Below are 27,482 nucleotides of genomic sequence, written 5' to 3'. Positions count from 1 at the left end.
GACCTTCATGGCCTACAAAATGCTCAATTTATTTTTCAAAGTGCTTTTTTTTTTTTTTTTAACTCTTTATTTGTTCCAAATTCAAAATAAATTACATTTCATTTTAACCTAGGTGCTCCAGTTACTGCAGTAACGTACCAGCCTTAATTGTTATGATATATATCTAAGTGTTTTTACATTGTTCATGTCTTGGCAATTCAGTATTTTAAACAGGTTTTTTAACCTGCATGTCAGTATAACAATTGATATCTTAAAACTAAAAACTAAAACTAAATCTTATCTAAGTATAAAGGGAATTAATCGTTGCAATTGAGGATTGCAACGATTTTTGCCTGAAATTATTAATTATTTTGTTGGACATTTGTGCTAAAGTCTCAACATTCGAAAGTCTATGTACTTCGGTTGTACTGTACCAGGGAGGCAACTTCAAAATCATTTTCAGAATTTTGTTCTGAATCCTTTGAAGTGCTTTTTTCCTGGTAGTGCAGCAACTAGACCATATTGGCACAGCGTAAAGCATGGCCGGTCTAAAAACTTGTTTAAATATTAGAAGTTTATTCGTCAGGCAAAGTTTGGATTTCCTGTTTATAAGAGGATACAAACATTTTATATATTTGTTACATTTGGCTTGAATGCCCTCAATGTGATCTTTAAAAGTTAATTTTTGGTCAAGTATTAATCCAAGATATTTCACTTGGTTTGACCAGGAAATTGGAACTCCGTTCATAGTGACTATGTGACTACTACTAGGTTTCAAAAACGAAGCTCTAGGCTTATGTGGAAATATTATAAGTTGAGTTTTGGAAGCGTTGGGAGAAATCTTCCATTTTTGTAAATAAGAAGAGAAAATATCTAAACTTTTCTGCAGTCTGCTGCAAATAACACGCAGACTTCTTCCTTTAGCGGAAATGCCTGTGTCATCAGCGAACAAAGATTTGTGGCAACCCTGAGGCAAATCAGGGAGGTCCGAAGTGAAAATGTTATACAATATAGGCCCAAGAATGCTACCCTGAGGAACTCCTGCCCTAACAGGTAGTCGATTAGATTTGGAATTTTGATAATTTACTTGAAGAGTTCTGTCAGTTAAATAATTTTGAACTAATTTCATAATATAAAGTGGAAAATTAAACTTTTTCAATTTAGCAATCAAACCTTCATGCCAAACACTGTCGAACGCTTTTTCTATGTCTAGAAGAGCAACTCCAGTTGAGTGGCCTTCAGATTTGTTTGAACGAATTAAATTGTTAACTCTTAAGAGTTGATGAGTAGTTGAATGCCCATGGCGAAATCCAAACTGCTCATCTGCAAAAATTGAGTTCGTATTGATGTGAAGCATCATTCTATTCAAAATTATCTTTTCAAAAAGTTTACGTATTGTAGAAAGCAAACTTATTGGGCGGTAGCTAGAAGCTTCAGCTGGATTTTTATCCGGCTTCAAAATTGGAACAACTTTTGCATTTTTCCATTTATCAGGAAAGTATGCCAAATGGAAACATCTGTTAAATAATTTTACCAAGAAAGACAAGGTACTCTCTGGGAGTTTTTTGATGAGGATATAGAAAATTCCATCATCACCTGGAGCTTTCATATTTTGAAACTTTTTAGTTATAGACCTTACTTCGTCCAGATCAGTCCCCCAGGAATCATCAAAAATATTTTCCCGAGAGAAAATATTCAGAAAATCCCGAGCAACCTGATTCTCAATAGGACTAGTAAGACCCAAACTGAAATCATGGGAACTCTCGAATTGCTTAGCAAGTTTCTGAGCTTTTTCCAAATTTGTGATCAAAATTTTACCACCTTCCTTAAGCGCAGGAATAGGCTTTTGAGGTTTTTTCAAAATTTTTGTGAGTTTCCAAAAGGGTTTGGAACTCGGGTCTAATTTAGAAATATTATTTTCAAAAGTTTTGTTCCTCAGGGCAGAGAATCGCTTTTTAATTTGTTTTTGCAAATCCCGCCAGATAACTTTCATGGCAGGATCGCGTGTTCTTTGATATTGTCTCCTACGGACATTTTTAAGACGGATCAAGAGCTGAAGATCATCGTCTATTATAATTGAATCGAATTTAACCTCGCATTTTGGTACTGAGGCAGCTCTTGCTTCAACTATAGAAGTAGTCAGAGATTCAAGAGCATAATTAATTTCATCTTTGGTTTGCAAAGGAATGTTTGGATCGAAGTTATATTCCATAAATGTTCGATACTGCTCCCAATCAGCTCTATGGTAATTGAAAGTAGAGCTGTTGGGATTACAAATTATTTCTTGGGATATTTCAAAAGTTACTGGAAGGTGATCAGAACCGAAGTCAGCATGGGTAACCAATTGGCTACAAAGTTGACATGAATCAGTTAAGACCAAATCAATAGTGGAGGGATTTCTTGCAGAAGAAAAGCATGTTGGGCTGTTTGGATATTGAATAGTGTAACAACCTGCAGAACAATCATCAAACAGAATATTACCATTGGAATTGCTTTGAGCATTATTCCATGAGCGGTGTTTTGCATTAAAATCACCAATAATGAAGAATTTAGACCTATGACGGGTAAGTTTCTGGAGGTCACCCTTGAGAAAATTCTTTTGCTGGCCTACGCATTGGAATGGCAAATAGGCAGCTATAAACGTAAGTTGTCCAAATTTTGTTTCAACAGAAACTCCCAAAGTTTCAAAAACTTTGGTTTCAAATGAAGAAAGAATTTTTTGTTTGATTCGTCTATGAATAATGATGGCAACGCCACCACAGGGTCCATCAAGACGATCATTTCTATAAATCAAGTAATTTGCGTCCTTCTTAACCTTATGGGCAGGTTTAAGGAACGTTTCAGTTATAACGGCAATATGCACGTTATGAACTCTCAAAAAATTAAATAGCTCGTCTTCATTATCTTTAAGAGATCGAGCATTCCAATTTACAATATTTAATGCTTTAAAATCCATTACTGAATTTTAAAGTCATGACAATATTATTTGCAAATTTTACTCCAGTTTGAATAGCATCAAACATGGAGTTAGATTTAAGCATATCAGAAATCATGTCAATTAATGAATTCTGTAAAAATTCCATTTTGGGGGCAGGGCAGTAATGCTTCCTAAGTCAAAATTGTCAAAATTTCCGTTAGAACGTTGGTTAGTATTTTGATTTCTACCCGCTGCAATAGCAGCATAGGTAGCTCCATTAACTCGCTGAACATTGTTAGCAGCGAGGGGAGTAGGTACAGATGAAACATTTGAAGCAGGGGAGATATTTGTACCTACGGGTACGAATGTAGAATTTGTTCCTCGCTGACCGTTGTTAACAGCAGAAGAATTTGTACCTGGTCGGAAACGTGGAGCGTTTCCTACCTGACGGCTAGAACGAGATTATAGGATCGCTTTGCGAGTCTTACATTCCCAAAAATTGGATTTGTGGTTTTCACCACAATTTGAACATTTAAATTTCTTAGGATCTTCCTTCACAGGACAGTCGTCCTTTGCGTGAGAGGAATCACCACAATTCATGCATTTAGCTGGCATGTAGCAATTTTTAGTTCCGTGACCCCATCCCTGGCACTTACGGCACTGGGTGAGGTTTTGGAAATTTCCTCCAGTCTTCCTGAAGTGTTCCCACTTCACTCGGACATGGAGCATAAGGCTAGCTTTTTCTAAGGCCTTAAGGTTGTTTAGTTCACTAGACTTGAAGTGAACTAAATAAAAATCATTAGAAATCCCGTTGCGCGAATCGCCAGGACGGGATTTCATTTTCATTTTGATTACTTGGAGTGGCACAACTCCAAGTAATTTTGCCAGTTCATCTTTGATCTGATCCAGGGATTCACCACTGGGCAGTCCTTTCATGACAACCTTGAACACACGTTCAGTTTTGGTGTCGTAAGTAAAAAATTTGTGCTTCTTCTCAGTAAGATACTTGAGAAGACATTTAAATCCGTCCAAGGTTTCAGCCAATACACGGCATTCACCCCGACGTCCAATTTGTAGTGAAAACTTAACTTTCACGATATTCAAAAGTTCCATGCGAAGAGCATGGAAATCGGTAGTGGTTATCACAATAGGGGGAATCTTTTCCTTCTTGGCATTAAGCCGGGAAAGTTTACTAGAATTTTTCTTGGATGATGGATCATTCTCATCATCCGTGAGCAAATCAAATTGATTACTCAAATTAATTTCATCAGAAGGGGAGTCAAGAGTTTGCCCCTTTCTTTTGCGTTTAGGCGCCATGGCGGCAGTAAATTTTTATCCAAATCGACTTCCAAGCAGATTACTATAAGAATCTGAAGGATCGAAGAGGAATTTTCCAAATCGATATCCAAGAAGGATTACCTCGGGTAGGGTCCAAACAAGGATCGAAGAGGAATAAGAGTTGAACAAGGTAGAAAATTTTTTTACAGGTTGAGCACTGAAAAGTGCTGTTTAAATTTGTTGTAGCTTTAGGTAGTAGTAACACTTCCTTCAGCAAAAAGCAAATAGATCCGCACGGCAAGAGAGCACGATGCGGACTGATTTTTTCAAAGTGCTAATTTTATACGTTTCTTGCTCATTTCTTATTTTTTGTTGAGCATTTTTGAAATTTTGCCTGGGTCATTCATTGTGCTTTTTGTGTCTTTATTGTCTATTGCTCAAACGGCATTTTCTAGTGCTCTTTTGTGACGTATATATTGCTCAAACAGCTGTTTTTAGTGCTCTTTTGATTTTGTTTAATGGTACCTTTTTCAATGAGACCCACATTCGTTAATCTTCTTTATCGACATCGCCTTTGTTAGCCGAGACACAGTATCATTACTTATCGCTGTCTTGAAAATACCATATTAAAATTGATCTGGGTTATTGGCTCATAAACTTTCAATTTAAAGGAATATTTCCTGAATATCATTGGAATTTTTTTATTATTTTATATTGCGCAGTGTTCGATTTTAATTGCTCATTTTTACTTTCCTGCATGAATTATTTTCTTTTCTTTTAGAATGATTCATATTTTACGATGGTTCATCCTCATGTTCAAGCATACATTTATCTCCTGGTTTCTGGAACTTTTTCAGTTTTTAAAAGATATTTTCATTTTCTCTTTGGGGAAATTATCACGATTTTACAGCATATTTGGATTTAAACAGTGATAACTGTGCGCTTTGTGTGGGACATTTTAGATTTATTTATCGCGGTTATTCAATATGACATTGCTCATTTTGCCACTTCTATGGGAAAATATGTTCAACTGCAGGTGACGTAGGTGAGTTATTTAGTGCTCAAATTTCCTAATATAGTGGAGATTCATCCTTATTTAATTGAGCGTATTTTATTTACTGTTGCCCTTTTTCCATTTTCACCGCTCACATTCAAATTATTAAAAGAAGCTTTTTATTTGTTTATTGCCTTTTTCTTCATTTCTATTGCAACTTTTTTTGTTTATTGGTGCACCCCTGTAGTATTTAGTGGCCAATTTGAGATTTTTTTTTATTGCCCATTTCGCTTTTTTTATTGATGATTAATTGTGCAGCCAAAAATTAAATAGCTCGTCTTCTTGTTTAAGAGATCGAGCATTCCAATTTAAAATATTTAATGATTTAAAATCCATTACTGAATTTCAAAGTCATGATAATATTTTCGCAAATTTTACTCCAGTTTGAATAGTATAAAACATGGAGTTAGATTTAAGTATATTAGTAATCATTTCAATTAATGATTTCTGTAAAAAATCCATTTTAGGAGCAGTAATGCTTCGTAAGTCAAAATTTTCAAATTTTCCATTAGAATTACGTTGGCTATTATTTTGATTTCTACTCTTTGCAATATCAGCATAGGTAGCTCCATTTACTCGCTGAACATTGTTAGCAGGGGAGTAGGTATAGATGAAAAATTTGAAGCTGGGATAATATTTGAACCTACGAGTACGAATGTAGAATTTGTTCCTTGCTGACCGTTGTTACCAGCAGAGTAATTTGTACCTGGTCGAGTCTTACATTCCAAAAAATTGGATTTGTGGTTTTCACCACTATTTGAACATTTAAATTTCTTAGGATCTTCGTTTACAGGACAGTCGTCCTTTGCGTGAGAGAAATCACCACAATTCATGCATTTAGCTGGCATCTAGCAATTTTTTAGTTCCTAGACCCCATCCCCGGCACTTACGGCACTGGGTGAGGTTTCGGAAATTTCCCACTTCACTCTGACATGGAGCATAAGGCTAGCTTTTTCCAAGGCCTTAAGGTTGTTTATTTAAACTAGACTTGAAGTGAACTAAATATAAATCTTTAGAAATCCCGTTGCGCGAATCGCCAGGACAGGATTTCATTTTCATTTTGATTACTTGGAGTGGGACACCTTCAAGTAATTTTGCCAATTAATCTAGTATCTGATGCAGGAATTCACCACTTGGCAGTCCTTTCATGGAGGAAATCCACAAAATACATTTATCTGCTCTTTTTTACTTTTCTTTTATTCGAAAACCTTATGGACAAATGATACATAATTTATTTTCATTGTAATACACTTACTTTCTATTTTTATTTACATAACTTCTTAAATACATCGAATATTTTGGCATCATTATCATTACAGTTTGAGTATCGTTTGGCTTTAATTTTATTTTCTGATACAGGAATGAAAGAATGAAACTTTTGAGTTCCTTGAATTATTTTTGCATTATTATATTGCTCGTTGAGGTGTGAAGCCATACATTCGTATTCCTCTGTTGTGGCAAAACTAAATGATAATTTTGTTAATTCTTCTTCTTTTCGATTATTTGCCCAATTATAAAGCTCTCTTGCATTTTTTATTGGATGTTCACGTTCTTTGGCCAAACTTGCTATAGTAGCCATACGTTTTATTGTACCTCCAATAGCGTCACAAGGACCTTTCCCATGTGATGTTGCAAAGAAATGCCATTCGGCTTCAATTCCATACTTTGATTTAAATTTACAAAGGCTAGCAAAATTTTCCGGTTCTTGTACTGTGACGCGGCTACATCGGACATAAAATAAATCTTGTTGATATTTTTACTTTGGTTAATGCGTAAAAGACTTATCATTTTAGAAATAAATAAGTTAACAGCCACTGATTCATGCCTTAACTCTTCAGAAATTATAATAAAACTTAAATGTTTAACTTGCATATTTTCTCTAAAATATATAACAAATGGATGAATGGTAGCTTGTTGGACATTCCAGTGATGAGACTGAACTTCATCCTGTAACACAAAGCTGTAGTTTTCGGAAAAATCGCAAGTAACTAAAAATTCACCTTCTTGCAAATTATTTCGTGTAGTTTTCAAAAAATTAGATTGCTGTGTTTTTATGAAATCATGTGGTATCAAACTTGTCAATTTCAAGCAGAAAAATGAAACAAACTCGTCTGCAGGCTTTACAATAGTTTCTAAATCACATCTATCCGTGGTAACCCACTGTTCAAATGAAAGCTGATCAATGCATTTTTCCTCTAATTGTTTTAATAAAATGTTTTCTAATGCGGAGGAGTCTGGACAATCTTCACAACACCGTAGATAGCAATATGTTGTCTTGTTTTCACAAAGTAGGCTGTCAGTGAACGTTTTTACATCATTTAAATGGTTAAGTTTTTTCAAACTGTATAAAATTAGATTGATGTTTTCATGCGTTGTGCACACGCAAACATTGTGGGTTCCAGAGCTGGTTAAAAGTTTAAATTGCTTAGGGCGGAGTTTTGCAAATGAAGAGAATCCAATTTTTACATTGTAGTGAATTTCATTGAATCGTTTATAAGCTTCTCTCAAAGTCATCATTAGTAATCTTTTTTGAATGGCTTGTCGTTTTCCTTCTTTCTGCACAGACACATAATCTTTTTGACCAGGCATTGCCCGGCTTATATCATCATCTTCAAAAAAAATTTATGACTGCCAATTTTGTTTCATCACTGTGCCATATTTTGCGGTTTTTGACGAATGACCTTCCTTTATCAACTTAGCCTCTGTTGCAATATATCTACTAGCATTAAATTGATCCATAACTTTTTGTGTTGACCATGAATAAGGCAATAACGATAAAATTAATAATTTTTCACTTCTTGCGGTGGATGCATTGGAAAACTTTTCCTTCATGTTTTCTAAAACTTCTTTGAGTTCATTCACTTCGTCAGCCTCAGGCTCGAAGTTGAAAAGATTCTTTCTAATACCTTCGTTGATTTCACGGTGCTTCTTTTCGGAGTAGTGGATGTAGTTGAGTTTTCCCACGTCTATCGGTGATACCTGGATTCCTGCAATGCCTCGGTTGAATATCTCGATGTTGACTGGTTGAGTAAATTCTTGGTACGATTGAACTGAAGTAACTGATGTCATTGATAGTACAGTTGTAAGGCTTTCACAGCTCGGTACGACAGGTACTATCACTGTAGTTGGCATCTTTGAGCTTCCGGCAACATGCTGTTCCTCGTTTGAGATGAAAAGAGCTTGTTTATCAATACGAAGACGACAGGACGTGCAAATGCGAAAACCAGTATTCAATCCTGATGCTTCAGAATATCCAATCGATTTTAATTTCTGGATGGTAATATTCGAAATATTCCTCAGCTCTTTCGAGCACTTGACTTCCTCGAACGGCCGAATGCACCTGATAAAACATGCTCGTTCACTCATGTTGCTTCCTGTATTAAAAAAATTAAAAATAATAATCTTTAAAAATGATTTCATTGAAATACAACTGAAGGTTATGCTTACCTTTTAACCAAATGGTTTTACACTTATTTCCTATGATAACTTTTTAAGATGTATGCGGTAAAAAGCAATCTTTGTGATCAAATGCTTGTTTTCACCATTCAAACTCATTTAAGTATCAGATCGATAGGTACAATTTCTACATTAGGTACAGACAGATGTTTTTGGTGTTCACTACTACAGTGTTGAGTATTTGACTTATTACCGTTAAGATCACTGATACAACTATGCAAAATTGAAGACAATGAATAAAAAAGAAAATTAATCGCTAGTTTGAGCATCATTTCACTTTTATTTAGTTCTAGCTCAATATTCATCAAATGAATTTTTTAGTTTTGTTAGTAACGATACCTTTTCATGGTATCAGATGTAATGAATCCTAACTTTTCAATAGGGCCTGTGTAGAAAAACACTAATGAAATAAACATATCTATATTGCAAAAACGGCTTGCTTGATTGCATTGGTGTCTTCGAGAAAGTTGTGCAAAATTAAAATGCAATTCTTGAAAAAATATACACGGTTGAAAAACATGTGTTTTTAATGTAAATGTAAAAATCGTGAAATTTTCAAAAAATCATTTTTCATTTTTCATCATTTTCATCATGTACTTTATGAGAATTTTTTTTTTTAATAAGAAATATATTTTTTTCATTGAAACAAACGAATTTTTTTACAGTGTATATTTTTAACATTATTGCCAAAATAATATCTACAACTTTGCTCAAGACACCAAATTAATTGAACAAAGCGTTTCAGCAATATAAATTTTTTAACTCATTAGTACTATTTTTACACAGGCCCTGTTAGAAAAGTAGTCGTGATTCAATTTGAAGAACTGATAACACAAATTGGCATCTTTACTAAAAAAGAACAACTGTGCAAATTTTCATCAAAATCGGAGCCGACAAATTAAAAAAAAATTAAAAATTTCGTCAATCTGTAGAGAATTGCTCCATGGCAACTTTGAACACACGTTCAATTTTGGTGTCGTAAGTAAAAAATTGTGCTGCTTCTCAGTAAGATACTTGAGAACACATTTAAATCCGTCCAAGGTTTCAGCCAATACACGACATTCACCCCGACGTCCAATTTGTAGTGAAAACTTAACTTTCACGAAGTTCAAAAGTTCCGTGCGAAAAGCATGGAAATCGGAAGTGGCTATCACAACAGGGGAATCTTTTCCTTCTTGGCATTAAGCCGGGAAAGTTTACTAGATTTTTTTTCTGGATGATGGATCATTCTCATCTTCCGTGAGAAAATAAAATTGATTGCTCAAATTAATTTCATCACAAAGGGATCAAGAGATTGCCCTTCTCTTTTGCGCTTAGGCGCCATGGTGGTAGTATTTTTTTTTTATTCAAATCGACTTCGAAGCCGATTACTTTAAGAATCTGAAGGATCTAAGAGGAATTTTCCAACCCGATATCCAAGAAGGATTACTTCGGGTAGGGCCCAAACAAGGATCGAAGAGGAATAAGAGTCGAACAAGGTAGAAATTTAACAGGTTGAGCACTGAAAAGTGCTGTTTAAATTTATTGTAGCTTTAGGTAGTAGGGTTAACTAACCTATTAAGCACAACCCGCACTTAGTCTTTCTTAATCTGGCGCAGTTTAGCACCAAACGGAATGTTATTATTACTGATGGCTTCCCAATTTATTTACCTTTCCGTATGTACCGTAAGATTTGATAAAGAGAAACCAATCGTTGAGATATTGTCAAAAGTGTAACACTGCTTCTGGACGCCAAACTCGGCCTAACGCATTGAAACGCCAATGAATTCACATCGGATGAAGATAAAAATTGCTTCGGTCGGAGCGCACCGTATCGTACCAAGCGCATAATTAACTTGTTAACTCTGAAATCATGGATTTATTTGAAGTTTTCTGCTCGATAGGCCTAAAATAAGCGATAAGACCGAAGTAATTCTCTACCCTAGTAACACTTCCTTCAGCAAAAAGCAAATAGATCCGCACGGCAAGAGAGCACGATGCGAACATGGGAATATGGATAAATGACGAATTTCACGCTAACTCGAAAAAGGAATTGGCAGCACCCTCTCAGATTTCAATGAAACTTTGTGGGTGTGTAGATTTTGTCTACTTAAGCAACTTTCCATACTTTTTTTTTAAACAATAGACCAACATTTAAAAAGGGCGGAACTTTTTTTTTAAATTAATACTTTCTTCAAAAAATTATAACTCAATAATGTCAAGTCCTACAAAAATATTGCCAAAAATGATTTGTAGATAAATAAATGAGCTTGCATAATAAAATACCTTAAAATTAAAAATGTTATTCCTACACTGAAGATAAAAATGTTTAAAATTTAAAATTTCTCAAAAATACAATATTTTTAAAAGTCGGAATGTTTTGAAGTATAGAAATAAGGTTTTTAGCGGAATGCTTAAATAAAACAGCAAAAAAAAAGTTATATTTAATTCCGCTTAGTAAATTTTGGTATCCATGACAGATACGTATTTCGATTACAATGTTGCAGTCTTCATCAGTGTCATTCCCACTAAAGAACTTATCAAAATCTAACCCCCTTAAGTACTCATCTCCTAGGTAAAAAGTCAAGATCACAGGTATAAAAATGAAACTACAATGTGTTGAATCGGAACCTACCTAACTAATAAAAACCAAAGATTTAAGGGGGTAGTACACTTCGAAAGTCGTAAGGCATTTTCGTTAATTTTTTTAAGCAATAAGACACTCTTGCCCTCCCTGTTATATTGTTATAACCCATTTATTAGTCATCCTTCGAACTACAATTTGTATTTTTTGAACTCGATTGGCGTCTCCCCGTGGCCGGCGCACCAGGTCGCGCGGAAGTCGGAAAACGACGTGGGAAAATACTCCTTTCCATGTGATCCTGGAACATAAATCGAACAAAAATCCTGATTAGTAATGAAATTTGGGTTAGAAATACGTATTCCGTGTTTTTTAAATTAAGTTTTTCAAAATTGTGGCCTTAGGAAAAAAAAAGTCCATTTCTAAGCAGAATTTAATTCTGAACAAGAAAACCTAGGCGATATCCAAATTTGATGATAACTGGTTAGAGTTATTTCCCACGCCAGTGTGAAAAACCCCGTTTCGAGATAAACGCGTTTAAAGATAAAAATGCTCTCTCAGCGCGCCGGTACATGTTTTAGGAAATCGCTTCGTAAAGCGGTAAAGAATATTCTGGCAGACTTGAAGTCTTTTCTAAATTAAAGTATACATCACAAGAAACATGTTAAGCCAAAAAAAATGCATTTTTTTGAAAAATCAAAGTGTACTCCCCCCTTAAGTAAACTAAAGGAGAAAAATCTATACAACTCTCTAATAAGGAAAATCCCAAAGGGTTGGTAGCCATCATAATAAAGTAATGAAATTGGGTTGTTAGCGGAATGCTTAAATAAAACAGCAAAAAGGGTTATTTGTTTATTTGTTTATTTGTTTATTTGTATTCCTCCATCTGACAAGGTTGTCTTAATGAAGTTGGACAGGGAAAAGCCAAATTGAGTCATGGTGAACTCAAATTGGCATAAAAACCCTGTTTCTTTTCTTAAATTAAGTACATAGAAACAGAAACTAAACATTAACAATTACACAGTTCACAGCAAAAACAATGCAAAATACAATAATTACTACAGTGTAAATTAAAAACGTTAAAATGCGGTCAGTGTCATAAAAGTGTGTCAGCAACAGTGCAGCATCGTCATTGATTGTCAAGTCCTCGTGGAAGGGTCGAAAGCAACCGGAAACAAAAATGAAAACAGGTAGCACAATTCATACAGTCATCAGGGGATGGACAGTCACTCACCTGCTCATAATCAATCCATGCACATAACAGCTTTACAATCGATTACTTAGGCGGCGTTGAAAAGTAGCTGCAGAAGCTTCAAAGTCGAAAAGCTCAGATACATCATTGAAGCGAGAGGCCATGAACCGTATTGGGTCGTGTTGCCCGTATCGACTGTTGCGGGATGCCAAATGCAGGAAGTTACGCCGACGAAGGGGGCGTTCAGGTACATAAACGTTGATATCGGCAAGAATGGCAGGTGCATCCACCTCACTAGTTAATACTTTGGCGACAAAAACCGCTTGCATGTCAGACCTTCGTTTCTCCAGTGTTTCAATTCCTAACAGCATGCATCGATGTTCGTAGGGAGGTAGATTTAGATGTTCACGCCAAGGTAGATAACGAAGAGCTAGGCGCACAAATTTTCTTTGAACCGATTCTATACGGTCAACCCATATACTGCTGTACGGACACCAAACTATTACAGCAGATTCAAGGATCGAGCGAACCAAGGCGCAGTACAGTGATTTCAGACACAGAGGGTCACGGAATCCATCGGCAAGTTTATAGATAAATCCAAGCTGCCTATTCGCTTTTGAAATCACATCAGCATAATGTGTCCGGAGGTTAAGTTCAGAGTCCAATATCACACAAAGGTCTCTAACCTGATTCAGCCGTTCTAGATCATGACCAGCAAGACGATAGTGGAAGATGATCGGATGACGTTTTCTGGAAAACGAAATAGTGTTGCATTTCGTTACACACAGTTCCAGTAAGTTCCGTTTGCTCCAATCCTCAAATGACTCCAACAAACTCTGCAGGTAGGCACAGTCCTCGATGCATGTGATTACCATGTAAATCTTAACATCATCGGCGTAGAAAACACGATTTCCAGATGGTAAAACAAACGATGCATCATTAATGAAAAGCGAAAACAATAGGGGGCCTAGGTTGCTCCCTTGTGGAACTCCGGATACAATCGGGAAGGCGGTTGAATGTGAGGAGCCTAATTTAACTTTCATAGACCGTCCTGACAGGTATGATTCGAACCAACGAACAAAGGCGACGGATACTCCAAATTTCTCGAGTTTTCGAAGCAGAATAGCATGGTTCACTCGGTCGAATGCAGCTTTGAAATCAGTGTATATAGCATCTACTTGCATGCCAGCGTCCATCGATCGAATGCACAATGAAGTGAATTGAGTGAGGTTCGTTGTCACAGATCTTTTTCGAAAAAATCCATGCTGGGCACTAGAGATGTAATTCTTGCTAGCTTCGAACAAGGCATCGTTCACGATTATCTCAAAGAGTTTGGAGCAAGCATTCAACGACGTTATCCCGCGGTAATTGGAAATATCACACTTGTCCCCCTTTTTGTGAATAGGAATCATGACCGAAGTCTTCCACGCGGATGGGAATGTCATTCGCTGTAATGAAATATTAAACAATTTCACTAGCGGCATCAATAAGACACTTGAGCAATTCTTAAGAATGCATGCAGGAATACCATCCGAACCGTATGACGCAGAATGTTTAAGTTTACGTATCGCTTTTTGTACGTGCTCCTCAGTGATTTGGAAAATTCCAAAGTCGAGCCTATCTGATGGTGTGTCATGGATGGCTGCATTTAGATGCGAGGACGAAATCGACATGTCCGAGAAGGCACTCTTGAAGTGATCAGCAAACAGCTCACACTTGTGGGCATCTGTGCTAGCAGAGCGGGCACCGAGATACATAGACGAAGGTAACCCATTTTCCTTACGCTTCGACCGAACAAATGACCAGAAACGTTTGGGATGCAGGCGTAGATTTCTCTGCGTACGGTCTATATAACGAGCATACATTTCGCGGTTAAAGCTAGTGTATTTATTGCTGGCCAGAACAAAACGACGTTTCAGGTGTTGTGATCGATTACGTTTGAATTTCCGAAGAGCAGTACGTCGACGGCGCTTCAATCTACGAAGCCGATTGTTTGTCCATGGAGGTTTCAGAGTAGGACGCTGAAGTGGCACGTGAGCTTCGATAACACGACGTATCTCAGAGTTGAACGACTCAACGATGTCATCCAGATCTCGTTCGTCATCCAAAAATTGCCAATCAATCACAGAAAATGCTTCACTCATCAAGTCATAGTTGACACGGCGGAAATCAAATTGCGGGTTCTCGTGTGGCTGATCAAATCTCACTGGTGACGGCAAAGAAACGGCAACCTCAATAGCGGGATGTGCAGTGTCGAGTTCTACAAGAGATTCAACCGCTTAAGAAATGCTGCAGTTAGGTAGTGCTGTATCGTTCACCAGTACTAAGTCAAGAGTACGAGAACTGGCATTTTTCACAGAGTTGATTTGCGTCAGACCATTGAAACAAAAGGCATCATATAGAGCACCATCCGAAGTTGAAAAACGGGATATACTGGAATCTATATGAAGTCCGCCATCCTCTGAAGCAGTCCAATGCATGTTGGGGTGATTGTAGTCACCGAACTGAAGCGCAAAATCATGAGGTTTCAAGCATGATATTACTGAACTAACAGAATCGCTATGAAGCTGAATGAGGGACAGATCATCTCTACGATCAGGTGGTAGATATAATACTCCAATACTGACTGAACACGTTTGCAATTTGATTTTTACCCACAGCTGTTCCAAAGCATCACTAACTGGAGCTGGGTCGACACAGCAGCACAATCTGGTAGACACTGCAATCAAAACTCCACCGCCGCGCAGCTTTCTACTGTTCAGTGGATTGCGATCAGTCCGAAAAACAGTGAATGATCCACCAAATAGCTGAGTTGATAGAATGCAAGTGTCGAGCCACGTCTCGGTTAGAACTATCACATCATACTCCGAATCTGCCGCAGCGAGATAGAAGGCATCGATCTTCGTTCGGAGTCCACGGACATTTTGATAGAAGATACGAAGTTGAGAAGAAGAATTTGAGGGAGGCATGCCAGTAATCTGTTGAGTCTGAGCGCAGACTGGGTGGATCGCAGGACTACCACTTTCAATCTCAGGAACGAGTCGGTTGCGATGAACAAAAACAGCATCTTCCTTTAATTCCACTTAATACATTTTGGTATCCATGACAGATACGTATTTCGACTACAATGTGCAGTCTTCATCAGTGTCATTCCCACTAAAGAACTTATCAAAATATATATAACTGCTATTGTATCATGAGCCAATACCTCTGATATTATTATAAAACTAACATTTTCTATTTTACTGTCCTTCATATAATAAACCACAAAAGGGTGAATATTTACCTGAGCGTTATTCCAATGGTAACCCTGGGCAGCGTTCTGAAGAATAAATGAATAGTTCTCAGAGAAATCGCAAATTACAGTTAATTCATCTTCTTTTACAGAATCTTTTTTGTTCCTTAGAAATAAAGACTGTTCTTTACAAATAAAGTCATGAGTGATTAACTTATCAATTTTATCTACGAAGTACGTGGCAAACTCGTCTGCAGGTTTCATAATGTTCTCCAAGTTACATCGATCCATAGTAAGCCACTATTGAAAAATAACATCTTCTTTAACACTTTCTTCTAATAGTGCAGCAAGTTCGTCCGCAACTTCTTCATTGGTGGCACATTTTTTCCAAGCTCGAAAATAACACTCTGTCGTCCTAATAGAAAAATTACAAAGCAGTTTATCCATTATTTCTCCCTGGGATACGATTCCTAAACTATTTAGCATTAATTTTACATTTTCGTGGATTGTGCACACACATACATTATGAGTACCTTTACTATCAAGTAGCTTACAATGTTTAGGTCTCAACGTTGTAAATAAGGTGAAGCCAATTTTAATACTCGCATACGTTTCTTCAAATATTGTATATGTCTCTTTGAGAGACATCATATTCATTCGCCCGTTCCGGAGTTCAGACACGTAATCGTTAATTCCAGGCATTGGTCTGCTTATATCAATACTATCAAAAAAATCAATAACAGTCTTTTTTGTCTAATTTACTGATTCCGTGTCTACTTCGTGCACTAGTGGTACAAAGAATACCTAGATCTTTCACTAATTTTTGTCTTACCATGCTGTTTGCTGATTTTGTTACACAGTAATCCATGATCCTCATGTTCCTTAATGAAATTGGTGAAACATTCACTATGTGAACGATGCTATTGAATATTTCCACATTATATGGTCCCTGTAACTGATCCGCCGATGAAATTGATTCTAATGATGGATTCGACGGTACGTCTGTAAGACAAGACAAGAAAGCTAAAACATGAATTAATAAGTGTGCAAGGTTTAAACAAGTATTTTTTCAGCCTACAAATAAAAAAGGTGTAAATTTAAATTATCGATCTGAGTATTCTTACCTGATATGGTGGCCACTTGTTGATGGTTGTTCATCACTTGTTGGTGGTTCATACCCACTTGTGGATGATTGTGGATTGCACAGATCCGAGCGCGATTTTTTGGATGTATATCTATTGTGCTGAACCAATGCACGGCATGACTCACAAATGCGCATCTGTACATTCAGTTAGTGAGTATATCCCACAGATTGCATTTTTTGAATTAATGCTGGTGTTAAGTAACGCAGTTTGTTTCGGTTGCACTTGGGATTCGAAATACCAGCACTGCATTTGGAGTTTAACTCAATCTTATTTAGTGGTAGAGGTGAAACACGTCTTTCAAATTTTTTAAATTTGTCGTTCCCACCCTGAAAAAAATTATAGATTTTATTCAGTGCGAACACGAAAAAGTTTTTGTTGAATACCTGTTTTCCTTTAAAAGTGCCCACCTTGGGATGTATCAACGAGTTGTAGATAAATGGTATGTCTATCTTTAGAAAAAGTTTCAGATTAAAAAAAGATGGGTTTTTTGGGAAATCTCATTTGTAAGTTTTAAAAATTATTTTTTTCAGTGTAGACTCACAAATGCGGCATGACTCACAAATGCGCATCTGTTTTTTTGTTGGTATATAGATTGCATTTTTTGAATTAATGCTGGTGTTAAGTAACGTAGTTTGTTCCGGTTGCACTTAGGATTCGAAATACCAGCACTGCATTTAAAAAAAACTTAAGGCATCCATGAGAATAATTGTTATTAAACGTTACACACTACATTGAATAGGGTCGTATCTACATCTTAACTTAAATAGCAATTAATGTTTATCAACAGACAGGCTTGTGGTCGTACCTACGTCGTATTTTTTTGTACCTTCATCTTAAACGGGAAATAATATATATTTTCTAGGTATTGTCATTGAAACTGGTTTTCTCGCTCGTTAAAAATATCTTGTTTGCGATTTATGTGATTTGATATATCGACACTCATATTTTCCATAACATGTTCGGTCCATATCTCCGAAACTAGTTGACCCTTCCTTAATATTCAAAAGCTTTCTAAAAGATCATTCTATTTTTCATTTGGAGTTTAACTCAATCTTATTTAGTGGTAGACGTGAAAAACGTCTTTCAAAATTTTTTAATTTGTCGTTCCTACCCTGAAAAAAATCATAGATTTTATTCAGTGCGAACACAAAAAAGTTTTTGTTAAATAACTTTTTTTTCCTTTAAAAGCACCCATCTTGGAATGTATCAACGAGTTGTAGATAAATGGTATGCATAGCTTAAGAAAAAGTTTCAGATTAAAAAAATGATGTTTTTGAGAAATCTCATTTTTAAGTTTGAAAAATTATTTTTTTCAGTGTACAAAAAAGACTTTATTTTTTTTATATTTTTATACAAAAGCTCATTTGTTTTTCTACAAATCATCCTTTGGCAACATTTTTGTAGGACGTGACATTATTGAGTCATAATTTTTTGAAGAAAATGATGACAATAAAGTTCTGCCCTTTCCAAATGTTGGCCTAGATTTTTTTTAAAGAAAATAAGTATGCAAAGTTGCTTAAGTAGACGAAATCTATACACCTACAAAGTTTCATTGACATCTGAAAGGGTGCTGCCAACCATTTGTCGAGCTAGCGTGAAATTCGTCAAATGCTTATTATGTAAGGCGATGGGGCACCGGATGGTTTCTTGTCTCAAGCGGAAGAGCAATAGCAGCTTCAAATGCAACCGAACGTGAACAAAAAGCAAGAAGGCAAGGACAAAAACAGAGCGATGGTAGCAGCACGTGCATCGTAAATTGTATTGTATCAAACATTTATTTATTTAAATATATTTTTTTTTTATTTACGGTTTAGCGACTTTGCAGTCAATTTAATTGTTTATAGGAAAGTTTGAACATACTGAGAGGTAAGCACATATCATCGGTAAGAGACGTGTGTGTGAGAAAATTTGCGAAAAAATCTAAGGGCACCGGTGGGATTCGAACCCACAATTCCCATTCAGTACACGGGTGCATTGCCAATTATACAACGGTGGACCTAAGGTCTACGGATGTATTTGGCTAATGACATTTGAGTTTCGAATCCGTTCCCCCACCCTAGTCTTTATGCGCAAGCGTTCTCTGATACACATTTAAATAGTTAGTAAATTATGATGCTCACAAAAATTAGGACTGCTGTCTTTTAGGATCAAGGATGTAAGTGGTAATTCAAAGTAATATAATGCAACACATTTCTTTCTGTAATATAATAAAAAGCATTTCTTTCTAATATAAAGCAAAGCATTTCTTTTTCTATATTTATTATCGTTGTTCATCATCTGAAATCGTAGTCTTAATGAAACATTTCTAATCCTGCACACTAATTCAGCCAGTAAGGTTTTGCTGGGTTTTTAAGCTGCGGAACTATTTGGTAAATGTTTGAAATTCTGTGTAAAATAAAAAAAAAATAAATTCATTACAAACATGTATCAAGTTAGTTCTATTAACCCCATTCAATGATAGAAAATAAAATTTTCCAACTTTTTCAAACCCAGTAAACATATTGGCTCCTGTAAAATAATCTAAGAGTGTAGTTTAGTAAAAATATATGCACATCAAAAATATTATCTTTGTCCCTGTATGAGCCAACATAGGAATATTGTTCAAGAGGTTACTATATGTCATTGAGTATGTTATTCGTATGTAAGAGAAACCCGTAATCCGTAATCGGGTACCCAGTTCGCTATCCTATTTTCTGTGTCAAAATGTATTTGATCTTTGAACCACAGTGCTTTCGTTTACAAACAAAAAGCATCAATTGGTGGCAATAAAAAATAACACCATATATCAAATATTCAAATTAGTGCTCCCATGTTTTATCCTTTCGTGCACATAATCATAGCTAAGGTGGCACCAACCGATGATCGAAATCCGTCAGATGCCGTATTTCCCACCATTATGCAAGGATACGTAGAACAGTGAGCATTTTTGTTCGCCAAGTGCTTATGGCATGGCGCTGAGCTCGGATAATTAATAAAATGCGTTTAATGTTGTCTAGTAATTTCATGGGAATAGAGTTCGACTGCTTACTTACCTTTTTGTGAGAGACAAATTCTATAGCAGTGGAAGAAATACCTGTTTACTTCGGTTGGCATGTATGTGTAATCAGACAATAATTTCACATTTTCTTAGTTAGAAATTCTACCACCTGTTACTATCACACAATTAATGTTATGATCGTTGTTGACTCACTCAAAGGGTTTGTCGGGTCATGCTGATGAGGGGGTGTTGTATTGTTTGACCTGTGTGGTTGAAATGCTTTCTCTAATTATTTATTCAACTTCTGAAATAACTTCATCAACTTTATTGAAATAAAAAAAAATCACAATAGAAAATCTTAATAATAGCATCATGAGATTGGTTTTAATCCATTATGACTAGAATGGTAAATCCTTCAACCATTTACCTTAGATTATGGCGAAGGGTTTAGATTTTGAGATACATTTTTAAAACAAACTATTTGAGTTAACGCGTAAACTTCTTCCTGAAGGGCAAATATTTGAGATCTTAGAATGGAATTTTCACGTTCCAGTAGGGCTGCTTTCAATGCGATCTGAAATATGAAAATTGTTCAAGTTTCTATTTAGAGTTTATATCCGCATCACTACCGCATACCCTGTCTTCCCGCATTTTTCTTGCATCACGTGATTTTTTTGCAGCTTCGTTGTTACGTTTTCGTTTTTCGAAATATTTGTCATCTTTCTGTTCGTTTGGGATGGGATTTTTCTCACTGCGCTGTTTCCTTTTGAGACATTTCAATGGCATTAATAGAGGGTATGGACCATTCGGCAAAAAGGTTTGTCGGCGCAACAGTGCTGGTTGAGGCATTGATGAGGCTAGGGAAGCTGTATTATGTTGTCGTTTTATGCAGGGGGGCTCTGGAATATGAAGTTGAAGAAGCTAAAATTCGTAGTTGTTACCTCGTGATTGATAAGAACTAGTAAATTTGATGGGATGGGAATGGAATTGGATTTAACTATGCAATGTACAAGTACAATGAATTCAATATATTCATGGATCAGTAACGGAGTTCGTCCTCACAGTATTTTAGAGAGGGCAAATAAGCTTAGTTCGGCAATCGTTGTAGCTGAACACTGAATAAACACCGAGTATACTTTTGTAGCTAAAATTTCCATTACCGGGTATGTTTCCTGAAAAACGGTTTTTCGGTAATGAGAAAACTAATACTAGAAAACCGGTAACCGGACAAATGTTATCATAAATGGAAAATGCTACTCATAATCCGAAAATAAGCTTTATTCCTCCTATTGGATTTGCAGCCGAAAAGATTCAATCTTCATAGCATACCCAACTCAAAAAAATGCCCGCTAATTACCCTTTTGCGATGTATGTATAAAGTTCGGAAGCCCTATATTAACGATATAGTGGGCTAGTTGGTTACTTGAGATGGTAATCAATTGGTTCTTAGCATAATATGTAGTTATTACCCATGTAACATTGTAAGTTTTATAATGGTTTTAAAGCATGCTACATCATGGCCTACAGAACCCTCATAAAACTAAAATTGTTACTTGGGTAGGCATCTTGCAGAGTGGAAGCTTGTAGCTTATAGCCATTTTGTTTTTGATCCTGGTTCGAGCTAAGCAGTAATTTCAAATGAAATGTTCCGAGATTTGTTTAATTGAAGATTTGAAGTGGCTATTTATGGACTCTACAAGGAATCACCTTAAAGGGATTCTTATTATGTATTATTATTCATTACTTTCAATTTCTGGTTAATCTGAGCTGCATGGTTCCTTCTTCTTTTTCTTATTCGCATTTCAAGCTTATTGCTTAGCGCATATTAGCTTGTTGCGTGCTCTCAACTTAGCGTTCTAAAGCTTGATAATCAATTGGATATTGTTCATGCAAATGGTGAAAACTAACGTATATATTATTATGTTCCCTTATGTATGTTCTGAGCAACTGTCAAAAACTTACAGTTTTTTGTAGATTATGAAAGACAGAACAAAAATTCAATGAACGAGTGGTTCTCTGCCATTTTTATGTCAAATGCAACAAAAATAAGCCAAATCATGTTTTAATTGCATAAATAGTTGTGCGTGGAAAAAGGAGCAGCAGATATGTTGGTGTTCATATTACCGCTCATATGCAAAGGAATTATATCCATATAAAATTTGATGCACTACACCGCCGAAACCTTTACAGACGCTCTGGAAAAGGCGTGGAAATGTTGTTAAATACTAGGTTCAATACATAATAGCAGCAAATATGAAAGACATCCATGCTAAGTAGCTAGTTTAATTGATAAGTACGTAGATAGAGGCGATTCACTTTCTTATTATCTATGACGAGCACTACACTTAAACCAAAAATGCATTACATTGAATGTTAGCTGCAATTTCCTATCATCAGGCATGGCATCATATAAGCAATGCCTGCTTACATTCATTTCATGCATTCATTTACATTCATTTGAATTTAGCTTTATTCATCAACAGAATTCCGTAAAATGATATAGGGGAAAAGTTGGCTTCGGCAATACCTTAACCTATTATCGTCAGGGGGTAAACAACGTCCTTGAGAGCTCAATTTTGGCATGTGGACACATTGTGTTTCAGAGCAACTATTGGCCAAATTTGAGTGCTTTAGGACTTTGTTTAACCCTTGACGATAATAGGTTAAGGTATTACTGAAGCCAACTTTTCCCCTAAGAAGCTTTTGTAGGTTTTGATATCAAATACAACTTTTGTGAATCCCTCAAATCTCAAATATGTAGTGGTAAACGTGATTACCTCTCACCCCAGCAGGCCTGGGTTCAATCCCAGTCAGCGCCGCCGGAATGTTCTGCACGGACAGAAAATTGTTTGCATTGTACCAAAAAAAAATTTTTTTGTTGTATTTAAGCAAACAATTCCGGTGAAATTATATTGCGTTTTTTTGTTCCGATAATACTTATTCAAATAAATTCAAAATAAGATTATTTTTGTTTTAGTAAGCCATTTTTCAGCTGCAACTATTGTAAAAATAATAATATTCTTTTATTAAGCCAACAATAGTTAATTTAAATTTAGAACTTATTTGTTGTGTCCATTCCCCGGGCCATGAATGCAAAAATAAAGTAAGTATGCTGCAGTTGCTAAATATAATCAGTTTTACTGTTTTTTTTTGTTTTTTCCTTGATTTTTTTTTGTTGATCTTGTTTTTTGTACTGAGTACCAATGCTCCCGACGCCAGGAAGGCAGCTCCCATAACCTGGACCCTAACTATCGATCCATCAACTCATGAACCGGGGACCAACGGCTTCTTTTTCCGAACGAAGGTGTGATGAGAGATTTTATGCCTTAGAAACTTTTTTTGTAAATTCAATCGCATATTATTATTGAATCTGTTTGCGAGAAACGCACCTGCTGGGTTTTTAGGTACTCCAAAGTGCTACCAATTATAGACACTGTATATAGACTGGACAACGTTTGTCTTATGCAGCCAAACGAACTGTCAAAAAGTGTAACCAAACGGACTGTCATTCTTTGGTTTGCTTCAAAGGTGCAAGTATTGTAATCTAGTGTTGTTTTGACAAAAAGCAAAATATAAAGAAAGAGGCGAACTCCTAGTAAAATTTTGTTTCTCTCAATGTAAATTTTTTCCAGTACGCGGCTGGATTTGTGATAGTGAAAAAACCTTCCTCTCTCTCAACAGGATTACAATTTCAACATCCACTACGATTTGCGTTTACTCTACCAAGCTATAAGTTTTAAAACAACATCCGGCCACAGGCATATGAATCTCTGCTCTCGATTCAATTTTCCAGCTGATGATGTACGACGACTGAAAAACGTACGGTAGAGCACGGTAGAAACGACGACTGAAAAACGAGTGGGGGAGACATTACTGGAGTACCGGAAACCCACTGGAAACCGTGGTTGCCCCGTAGTGTTGGATGATTCTTGGATGCAAATTACAATAACAGCGAAGCAAGAAGCTGCTGTTGGCACGGTGCTTCGGTAACGGTGATTGACTCGAGAACTTTAGCATTGCCTTCTTCTTCTTCTTCTTTCCTTTATTTAACGTCGGTCTCTGTTCCGCAACATAGTGCCAATCACCGACGGACATCGATTGCCATCCATTGACGGCAATCGAATGTGCAGGAAGGCAGCTTCCACACCTGCGTAGGATATTGCACCCATTCAACACACATGGGCCGGGACCAACGGCTTTACTTCCCTTCCGAAGGAAGACGTGACCAGAGATTTTTATGCCTCAGAAAAATCCCACCGACCTCGGCTGGGATTGAACCCAGACCCATCGGGGTGTTAGAAAGCAGTCACGCTTACCACTACACCACCGGCTCCGGCTTAGCATTGCCGGGAAGGATGATACGCAGCTTCTATGCACGAATGGAATCAAAACAAAAGCAAAGGAAAAACAAAAACAAACATCTTTTTCTTGGCTTATCGAGCTGCTCCCTGAAAGTTTGAACAAATTCAAGTGATGCCTGATTTATTTTTCAAATTAATGACATTTATCAGGGCTACCAGATTGTATGATTTTACATTGTCCGGTCTATATACAGTGTCTATACCGAGGGGGGCGACTCTATCTAAGATGCAGGTTTTTTTTTGCTTTGCTGTTGTGAGATGCACTCACGCTTAATAGATAGAAACACGATTGTTTATGATTTTGAAGATTTCCTGCAAAAAGGTGGAGAGCGATGCGAGTAGATGGGTTTAAATGCAAGAGATGACAAAAGATTTTTCGTAGATTGATTCACTGGTGTGAGATTTTTCGACCATTTAAAATCGAGATTTAGATGTGTCGCACCCCTCGGTCTATACTACCAATTGATTGAGTGTTAGTGGCTAGTGGTAGTGAACCGGTACGTCGCGGTCACTCACTATTACCTACGAGTTGCACAGAGAAGGAGAGAGATCGTCGTCGTGAAGTGTGGGAGCCTTACCTATTCCTAGGTAATAGAAATGTAAACATTAGGAAATTAAAATTAGTCCAGACCAGGGGCGAAACCCGTACGGAACAATAATTTGTTGTCTAGTTTTAAGTAATAAATAAATGTAGTGTTCTTGTAATAAAAGCGTATGGTATTACCATAGAGGTAACTCTAAGACTAGAAGGTCCTGAAAAAACGTACTCAACTTTTTGGCTCAGCTCTGGTACCTCTCTTCGGTCCCAAGCTATAATCGATTCACCCCTCGAAACATAGGAAAATCCACGAACCCCTCATTTTATCTGTCAAACTTTCATAGCGAATCAAAGCAAACATTGTGTAGTACTAGAATTTTGACTAGAATGGGGTTCGTTAATCGTTTGCTTGGGACCAATTGGCTAGTCAAGTAGTGAGCCAATTTAAAATCGTTACATTCAAAGTGTTTTTATGTTACTTCATACGCGAAGTTAGCGATTTTCAGAGTTGGTTGGAAATGCTAACATGAAGCTTTAGTGTGATAATTTATTAGCTAGAGAATGATCTTTAGAAGAAGGCAGGTGGATAGTTCCGTTAGAGTACGGCAGTATGAAAATTGAATAGAAGTTGAAAATGAGCGAAGGGCCATTAATGCGACAGTTTTTAAAGTTAGACGCACATCTTTTGCCTAACCCGTACGATGTACGCGGAGACTAGAAGTATGTCTCCAAGTCTACAGGCAAAAAATGTGTGGCTGTGGAACTTTGACGTCTTCAGACGAATTGCTATTTTATTTTTCAAGATAAACAATTTCTGAAAACATCTATATCATAGTAAAAAGTTAGATTTTGGCACCATCCGTTGCGTTATATGTTTACGCATATGGATTGTTTTCGTTATAGCGAGAAAATTCTTCGGAAATGATTCGTTTATAGATATTGGATTTGTCGTCCAAGTAGCATTTCTGGCCCGTTGAAACCGATTCAAATTTGAATCCCGTTTACTCAAATTCGTAAAAGTTCACGTCACTCACATACATAGACTGAGTAAGTTTATCTTAGATTTTCCTCAATTTTCTGCGTGAATATGAGGAAAATCGAGATAAAAATTACTCAGTCTACTTATACTGGTAAGTTTCAACCGGTGTTATCCTCGGATTAAATGCCGATCAAGAAAGTCGGACTGTATTTATGTCAACATCGGTGTTGATAAATACGATACTAATTAAACTTTTAGCTGATGTTCTAATCAGGGCCAGTATTAAAAGTTAATCTGAGTTGGAGCTTACTGCCATTAGGTTTTTTTTCACGGATATAGGGGAAATGGCTCTAATGTTGGCCTATGGATCTAAGATTGGGCCCATCGCTAAAAATCTGCTATTTATCAATTGTATCTAGATGAACGCGTCATTAGGACGGTACTAATGGATATTTTTGGTTGCTATTGAAAATTTAGTCTATAGCTGAATTTATGTATGAGCCCAAATTAGGGACACTTAGGCCGACATTACATCACACATTTCCCCTATGTAAAAAAAGAAATAAAATAACCGGCATCGATCAGTAAAATGAAAATTACAAAATGTTCAGTAAAAGTTGAAAATTTGTCATTGATTTATTGTAAAATTACCGAAATATCTGTAAATATATAAAAACATAGAACATATTAACAAGTCAAATTACCAGAAATCTACATAACAACTGAAAATCAAAACAAACAGTTTATCAGTGCTTGACGTGCGTGAGGTGGAAGAACCAGTAAACATGAATATTTTATGCATAATTTAAATGTTCGAGGCGAAAGAATGGTGAGAATCTTGCGTTAGTATTACAAAACACATTTCATACATGATTTACTTATGAATGTTTCTCTTAGCCATGAATTCTTCATAACCAGGGTTACGAAGGGAGTGGAACAATTAAGCACGGAGGGATCAATTTTTTTTTAAAGGCATGCAAAAACTTTATTATTATTACTGTTTTCGTTTATATAAATTCTCATAATTAAACCACAAAAATAGCTGGTAAATCTAATTTATGTTAAATTAATCCGTAGACAATACCGTTAATACCGAATACCGAATTAAAAATTAATGCAACATAAAAATAACCAGATCGATTAGTTAAAGCTTATCGAATGGTTCGGTTATAGTGACAAAATATTTATTAGATAATTAAAGATCTTTCGGTAATTTAAAAATAAAAACCTCCAAACGTTCAGCTGTTTAGATTTCGGTATAATTTAACAGATTTCTGTAAAAATTCTAAATGGCACTGATTAAAAATTCCTTCGATTTTCTTTTTATTCAAACAGATTGTTATGGAAAATCAAGGAACTCAAAAAAATGAGTTGGATTAAACGGCCATGCAAGTGCTACAGTTACAGTTGCTTAAGCTCGTAGTTATTGTTAAAAAATGGGTTAAATTCTATGAACTCATAGAATCATACCTATCTCTGGGATGAAGTAATTACACGTTTTAATGAAATGTAATGCAGAATGTGTTGAAGTTTGTGCACTGGTATCCATTTTGTGTTCCGTTGAAATCTTTTTACTGTACTGTTCTAATATTCCACCATCCCGCTCCATAACACAGTCAGAGCAAAAACTAAAAATCTATTGCAACACAACAACGCAACAGCGCGACGAAGACTGGTGGTTAACAATTTCCTGCACGTGAGCAAGCGTTCTGCTGACACGAAAATGATGAGATTATCCTTTCTCTGTTGTGCCTGTTGCCTACATCACGGGGTGGCCAACGGCATGCTATTAGCTAACACTGATTAGGTAG

The 27,482-nt window shown here is 36.3% G+C and overlaps 1 protein-coding gene across 1 annotated transcript; it reads right to left on the bottom strand.

The window, feature by feature from the left end:
- Positions 1 to 20,226: 20,226 nt before the first annotated feature.
- On the bottom strand, positions 20,227 to 27,280 carry LOC135713097 (transcription factor VBP). The gene is made up of 3 exons (XM_065236202.1): positions 27,142 to 27,280; positions 20,430 to 20,692; positions 20,227 to 20,367 (listed from the first exon to the last, which is right to left on the bottom strand). Exons 1-3 carry the CDS (start codon positions 27,278 to 27,280, stop codon positions 20,227 to 20,229), a joined length of 543 nt encoding a protein of 180 aa, XP_065092274.1.
- Positions 27,281 to 27,482: the final 202 nt, after the last annotated feature.

This window comes from Ochlerotatus camptorhynchus, unplaced genomic scaffold, assembly GCF_037179485.1.
Source record: "Ochlerotatus camptorhynchus isolate MF236.1 unplaced genomic scaffold, CSIRO-AGI_Acam_v1.1 ptg000535l, whole genome shotgun sequence".
In the NCBI taxonomy this organism is placed as follows: domain Eukaryota; kingdom Metazoa; phylum Arthropoda; class Insecta; order Diptera; family Culicidae; genus Ochlerotatus; species Ochlerotatus camptorhynchus.
Note: the sequence above shows the minus strand (reverse complement) of the source record. Positions and strands in the feature narration are given on the sequence as shown.